Source organism: Sardina pilchardus, chromosome 3 (genome assembly GCF_963854185.1).
Source record: "Sardina pilchardus chromosome 3, fSarPil1.1, whole genome shotgun sequence".
In the NCBI taxonomy this organism is placed as follows: domain Eukaryota; kingdom Metazoa; phylum Chordata; class Actinopteri; order Clupeiformes; family Clupeidae; genus Sardina; species Sardina pilchardus.
This window is the reverse complement of record NC_084996.1, coordinates 15,623,780-15,631,314: the sequence shown is the minus strand read 5'-3', so window position 1 is coordinate 15,631,314 and position 7,535 is coordinate 15,623,780. Positions and strand designations below refer to the sequence as shown.

At 42.2% G+C, this 7,535-nt stretch overlaps 1 protein-coding gene across 1 annotated transcript in view; it reads right to left on the bottom strand.

Annotated features, from left to right (window-relative positions):
* Positions 1-3,367: 3,367 nt before the first annotated feature.
* Positions 3,368-7,535, bottom strand: part of ntn1b (netrin 1b) — a 44,654-nt gene continuing 40,486 nt past the window's right edge. Inside the window, exon 7 of the mRNA XM_062532096.1 lies at positions 3,368-5,985. Coding sequence (XP_062388080.1) covers positions 5,663-5,985 — 323 coding nt within the window. The 3' untranslated portion in view covers positions 3,368-5,662. The remainder of the gene's footprint in view (positions 5,986-7,535) is intronic.

Here is a 7,535-nt window from a genome sequence, read left to right as displayed (position 1 = left end):
AAACATCTCACTGTGCGCTCTCGGCTGCATGCAGCTGAAGGATTGGGTTCGCGCTCCTTCTGGAGGGGCTTCGCCCATGTGCACAAGAGCCGCCATTGTGCTGGAGTCTCGTAAGCCAGAAATAAGTGGGAAGTAAATGGGTGAGAAAGAGAGACGGGAGCGTGAAGAACCAAACCCGAGTGAAAAGACCAAGAGGGGAAGAGCGTAGGGAGAAGTGAAGAGGGTGCTGGTGTCAAACACTAAGGTCTCTTGTTTGTGTGGCTGTATCTATGTGTGATAAGGGTGGTTAATGGGAGAAAACCTGAAAATGTGATATGATTTAGCAATATCTATGTTTGAAAATCCTGTGGACTCTTGTAATAAGCCTCAGTATAGTTTGTTTTTGCGATAAGCAACTGTCAATGGAGGCACCGAAGATTCTCAACCAAATTCAGCAAGGCGTCCAAAGCATTGACGGATATTTAGGTCATTTCCAATGCTAATAAACCAGATATAAACCCTTTATTGGTTTATATCCAATGAAGATTTTTGATGGGGACATTTACAGTCTGACCTCGATGAACCAAATTCTCTCAAACATTCTATCTATAAATGGTGCTGCTGTGTTTCGGAACAAAGAGGTTGGTGGGTCAGGCAAACAGTATTTTCTCAAAGGTCTTGTCCCAATGCCATGAGGACCACATTCTCCTCTGATGTTAGACCTTGAGGCACATGATCTTGGGTATTGGGGGCCTTTTGGGGGGCAACATCAACGAGCAGGGCAACTATTCTACAGTACATTTGTCAAAGAGCAAAGAGTGCTTGACAAATATGTTTGGTCTGCCGAGAAGACACTGGACGGTGTTGTTCTCGTCTGAATCGGCCATGCCGAAGGCAAACAAAAACGGCATCTGAGATGGAGCCCGGGATTTGCGCTGGGTTAATGACTCAGATCAGGGGTCCAAGAGGATCCCAGCAGAAGAGAAGAGAGAAAGGATCTTGATTGCATAAAGTTTTATTGAGACAGAAAAAAAAGGGAAAAAGTGAGAAATAAAAGAGAGATAAAGAAAAGAAAGAGGGAACGAGGGGCCACTAGAATCCCCGGTGGACAAAATCCAGCTTTTGGTGGCCTTGTTTTGATGGCTTTCAAAGTGCCTCCCATGCTCATAATGAAAATGTGAAGTCTTTTTTAAAAAAGTGGTAAATGAAGTCTTTCTCTCCGAGTCAGTGGCCCTCGAGCGCGGGGTGAGAAAGAGCGAGGGGGCAGGCAGATTAGCTTTTGGGGGTCCCCAGGGGACCCCTGCTCGTCAGCAGCATCGGGGGGAGGAGGATGGTGAGAGTTTCTCAGGGTTGGGTATCTGTACTCCCCCGTCCACCTCTGGTTCAGTTAATCCACTCGTTGACAAATCAGGAAAGAACTTGAAGTGGTTTGTGTGGAAAGTTGCTATTATATAACTGCAGAAAGCACCACAGGATTGTGGCCCACAAATGAGTTCTACCTGAGTCTAGTTAGACCTCAGGGGGGTTCTTTTCAAGGAAATGGCCCAAAAAGAGTGTGTTGAGATTGTATGTCTTATCTATTTCCGTTTTTGTGCTTTACTTTGTATTTCTAGTGGCCTGTTTATTGCACAAATCCTTCATCATTCTCGGGATGCAAGAGCACTGGCATCAGAGATAAAATATTTAACATATGAAGTTAAAACTATATTGTGGATATTCCTTTACTGGGGAATTCTGCTATTCTCCAATTTAAACATTGATTGTGGCATGTGAAGATGTACAGTAAGAGGATGTTCATGGATATTGATTTAACATAGAGCTACTGTATAGTGACGGAATGGTCAAATGCTGGTCTTGGGGTAACAGTGGGACTGGGTGTAGCGTGGCTACTGAACATGCAGTCTTTCAGGCAGTAGACAGCAGCTGTGGTCTGTTGGGGTCCAGCCCTTTCCTGTTGCGTGCTCTTGCAGGTTAAGAGTTCATTGTTTTAGGAAGCGGTCTGATGACTGCTAACTGGGATACAATAGAGGGAGTGTGAGTGGGAGTAATGTTTTAGGGAAGTGTGGGACTGTGAGTGTATGTGTGTGTGTGTTAGTTTGACATTAACCATGACCTTGATGTGCAACAGTAGGGCAAGCAGTTTCTTGTCAGTCTCAATTGCACTGCGTTGCTGAACTCAAGTGTGTTGTACGTTTGTAAAATTTATATTTTATATTATTACATTGGTATTTTATATTCTGATATGTATATTTTAGACTTGTTTTGATCCAAGACTAGGATCAAAGGATGAGGACGAGGATTAGAGGATAATGAATCAGTTCTAACATTGAACCTGTGCTTACCTGTGCTACCACCATGTCTCTTAACACTTGAACTACATTTCTGTAAATCTTCTTTGATCTTTTCCTCTTCCTATTTAGCCCTCTCTAATGTTGATTTCTGATTTGGGTTTTGCCCATATGATTTTAGTTTTGAGTTGTGTTAGTATATAAAGAGAGGAAGGCATTAGATCGTTTAAGTTTTCTGTTCAGTACTGACACATGGAGAGTGAATGAGCTCCCTCTCCATGAGCAGCAACATCAACACCACTTTTACTGACATACATTTGCACAGCTCAGTCTTTCAGTCTAGGTTTTGAAATAGATGTCTAGTACTCTCTCTGGCATGTACAATGTTTAAAAAGATTGACCTCTAAATGTCTTCAGTAGCTCTTGAATTTCAATGCTGTTGTTTACTACGCTGACATTCCGTAGCCCACAATAGTAAGCTTGAATAATGAGGAGCAAATGAGAAGATGAATGATGGTGCAAACACTGGTGTTTTCAATAAATCAAATCTTTTGTTATAGCCCACATGTTATTGAAATACAACTGGTGTCAACTGGCAAATATTTACACCGTGGCCGCCTGTGTGAAACTACTTATCCCTGGGTAACACAGGGTTTATAGTAAGGACAAGGCTAAAGGAAATTAGATTTCTTTCACAAATGCACTGCAGGTTTGGGTCGTTCCTGTCAAGCAAAGGAAATCACTGTAAGTAGGTGTTGGCTGAAACTTTGCTTTGTCTGTAATGTAATTGTGGAAATACAAGTCTGGACATAGACATGTATTTCATTTTTTTTGCTATACAAACTAGTGTGCATTCAATTGGCATGCCTACCCTCTTGAACCCAAAGGGTATCTCCATGTCATCAGTTGCATGTGCACACTGTGTAGTTGTGGTATGTGTTATGTTAATCTTCATTCTGTCTTCCTAGTCCTGGGATCTGTTGTTGATGCAGTAAACTTATTCTAATCAGTTTATTGGACTTTCTCTTTCAGTCGTTCTGCTAGTGTTAATCACTTTCATCTCAATATTGTTTAAAAATAAAAGAAATGACACATTTTTCACATCATTAAATATATCCATTTATGATAATCATAATATATTAGTATGCATTACAAGACAATACACAACATTTTCGCCCTGGACACAGCTAAACATTCTTTACTGTACAGACCAACTATGAACAAATGACAGGTCATCTTCAAATATCAGAACACATGATGAATTCTCCAAATACTAGGAAAATTTGTCTCAATATAAAAGGTATGTTGGCATCACTCACAGGACCAAACAGTCAATGTATGACTCCAGTTTCAGTTCGGTAAATGAGGGCGAATGATCGGTTTCATTCAGTGTGTGTGTGTGTGTGTGTGTGTGTGTGTGTGTGTGTGTGTGTGTGTGTGTGTGTGTGTGTGTGTGTGTGTGTGTGTGTGTGTGTGTGTGTGTGTGTGTGTGTGTGTGTGTGTGTGTGTGTGTGTGTGTGTGTGTGTTTGTGTCTGGCTGTGTTTTCTGGGTGTATGTGCCTGTCTGAATTGTAATTCAAAGATTTTTTTTTATCTTTCTCTAAAATATTCCTGTCAATAAATGTAAACAAGGATAAAAGTTAGTGTTCTGTATGCCCACTTATTAAATCTATGGTTCTTAAACCTCAGGTTAATAGCATGTGTATACAATCTAGTTAATGTCTTACAAAAAATAACTATACATCTATACAATTAACAAAATGAACAGAGCAGTATCATCAAAATAAAAAAAAAAGAAAATGTAAAGTACCAAGTCACTTTTAAAAAATAGACATTTACACTTCATAGATGTTTTTTCCATGAGGGCAAATTAACAATAGGAATGCGGCTAAATTTGAGGGTTTGACTGAATTACCACAAATTCAGGAACATTATTTTTAACCAACCACAGCCATATGCCTTAGTAAAACTAATTTTATAAGAAAGAAATGGATTTGTTTAATAACCATGCATTTGTTTAGGATTACCACATTAAAGAATGTACAATCAATTTGAAATTCAACTTGAAGTAAAACAATGCACAGAAAAGGACACTCTAGGTGTATATCTACAATAAATTTCAGCTTATAGGCCTCTGAAGTTTGAATACTTGTGACGGCTGCTAATACCAGCTGGTTTAGGTCTGATTCTGGCTGCATGTTAGATTTATGATTTATAGTCATGTGAAGCAAAAGGCATTTTCTCCTCATACCAGCAGAGAATTGAGGTTAGATGCTTTGCTTATTCTTTCTATTAGATCCATGTTCCGGTATCTGTGTTAGCAAACAGTTACACAAGAAAGCACACAAAGCTTAAACCACACATAAAAATATTAAGTAAAGAATGGACGGTGACCCCCCTGTCTAATTCACTAGCTGCTCCTCAAATCTATGAGATATGATTATAGAAATGATTGAACATGAACCCCCCTCCCTATTATTTTCCCTTTGAAATGGAATGATGCCTTGCTCAGACATGCACTTCATCGATCATTTAAAGGCCAGAGAAAATGAGGCCATGTTTTTATGAATTTCAGCCACACAACACAAATGAGTATTTTTCCCCCTGGTAGGCCCTGGTTGTATAAGAAAATGAAAAGAAAACATGAATGTTACTGGTGAGGTATTTGTGAAGTTTTAACATTAAGGCACAAAAGAAATGTGATGGACTCTACTTCCATACCCATCCTAACCCCCCCCCCCCCACAGTTTTACCAATGTGAGCAGAAACCACAGCAAAACCACGGCTTGATGAAGAGTTTAGTGTGTTGACACTTCTAGTGGCAAGTGGTTTACACCGTTTCACTGGGACTCGACCAAGGAAAACAGTCAACCGAGACTGCTTCAACCACCAGCTCTTCTCGGTCACCTTAACTCTAAGCAAAATTACAAAATACACATAACAAGAGCCAACTTCGACTCTGACATGAGATACAGTAGCTTGTTTTTTTTTGTAATGCTGTCTTTAAAAAGATAACAGACTGGTACAATCAATAACACCTATTGTGAATGAAACACAAAGGACTTGTACATAGTATTTTATATGCCAGGTTAGGTGCAAACTTTGCAAATCCACAATGAAGAAACAACCCTTGAAGGACAACAGACTGCAACACTGGGCTCCTTCACAAACAATCCTAAAGATGAGGAAATGGAGGGAAAAAAAACATTCGCTTATAATATTGTCAGTATGCCTCTACACAGGGTAGCAGCACTCCAGTTCTTTTAAGCCACGACATCATCATCATCTCAATCCTATCTATGATATCTCCCTCTTCCTTTATTTTTTCTTCATACTTCACACTTTTTTTGCTCCTTCCTTTTTGCCACCTCACCCCTCTCTGCCAGACAAGGGGCCTAGCACTTGCCCCTCTTGTCTCGTTGCTGGAACTTGCGGAGGCGTCGCGCCCACAGGTCCTTCCAGGGGATGAGCAGGCTGCCCTTGTCGGCCACCACGCCGCTCTGCCCACGGGAGTCGTCCTCGTCGGAGCCCAGCAGCAGGTACTTGCGGCCGGGCTTGATCTTGGGACAGCGGCAGGCCACGTCCTTGGCACGCACCCACAGCAGCTGGTCCCCGCGTCGGATGCGCTGGCCACCCTGCTTGTACACGGAGATGACGTTGATGGTAAACTTCCACCACTCGCCGGCCTTGTCACCCTTCAGCACGTGGACTTGAAGCGCTGCGGAATGGAGACGGACGGAGCTTAGGACACCATTAAAGCTGTTTGACAGTCTTATGTCAATATTTCGCGAATGGCCTTATTTTAACCTAATGTCGTTTGAAGAGAACAAAATAATTTTTCGAGACGAGAAATAAATAATTGCTTCCAGTCTTTCTTTCCATGCACGTATTTTTGAAAGCTGTTGGCTGAAAACTAAACATTTCATCCGAATTGATGTTGGCATTGACCAATATAAACATCAACTGTGCTCTTGGCTCTGGAACATCCGATTTCACATTTTAACAAACCTTTGGCCAACAAACGACCACAAATCCTTGGAAAACAAAAATAAATTCAATGTCTTTGAACTTTTAGCACAGATAGCCCGCAGATGGGCTCATTTTGCAGTGTGTTTCTGTGCTCCTCACACTCACGGACCTCCAGTCCAGCGACTAAGCTACCCACCAGAGGCAGTGCGGTCCCTGAGAACGAGCTTCTCCCTCCGCCTCTCCCCCTTCGTTCCTCCTCCATCACTAACCTTTGACCCCGGTCCATTATACTGCCCAGCGTGCTTGGTATTGCGGCTACAGTTGCCATAGTGCTCCCGGTGTAAAGACAATGAGGGACCGCAGAGAGCATTTAAATGTGCCCCTCCCAGCCAAGTGGGACTCGCTATGATGTTTGACTACAGTGGACGTATCCTTAGAAACGCTTTCCTGCCCTCCACCGGCACAGTTTTTAAGGAGGGGGAGAGAGAAGGGGGCATGACACATGATACTACTCCGGCGCTCGGGATATGAATGAGCAGCCATGCTTAAATATCCACAAGCCAAAGCAGGGTACGAGGTGGTGAATGCAGGAAGGTGAATGAGGTGAAACTGTATATTAAGTGTGCAAGGGCCGCATTGGCGCATAATGCCCGCGGGAATTCTATTTAATGTAGACGGAGTAAAAAAAAGCTTTTCAAACATGTGTGATACCTTCCCTCAGGCGTCGCCGTGTATTTTTTTCACTCACTGTGCATCATAATCAGGTGAGATTCCTTTGTAGTTCCAGAGAAAACTCTGGGTTACTGGGGTTTCAACGTGGCAATACATTCTGGAGGTGGATTTATAAAACTAAGGCCAGAATCTACCTCAGGCACAGGGAATGCAGGCTGGATGGCTTTAGACTTTAGGGCTATTTCTGGGAAAGAATGGAAATGATGCCCGTCAACAGACTGTTTTTTTTAGGAGACTTTATTGTTTGCCTCCAGATGCATGCATAGGAGTCAGGACAACTGCATTCTTTTTTGGTGAACTGGAGGTTATGTCATAAATGGTAGAAACGTTTCTCTCCTTCTCTCTCTTGAGCTTCACCCACTTTTTCTTCTCTCCAAAATCTTTCTCTGTTTTGCTCTCTCTGTCTCTTGCTCTCTCTCTCTCTCTCTCTCTCTCTCTCTCTCTCTCTCTCTCTCTCACACACACACACACACTCTCTCATCCTCACGCCTGCTGAATGACAGCTTCCCTCTCTTAGAGATGGGCCATTATTTCCCTGCTCCCACAAAAGCAGCTTGGAATGTTCTG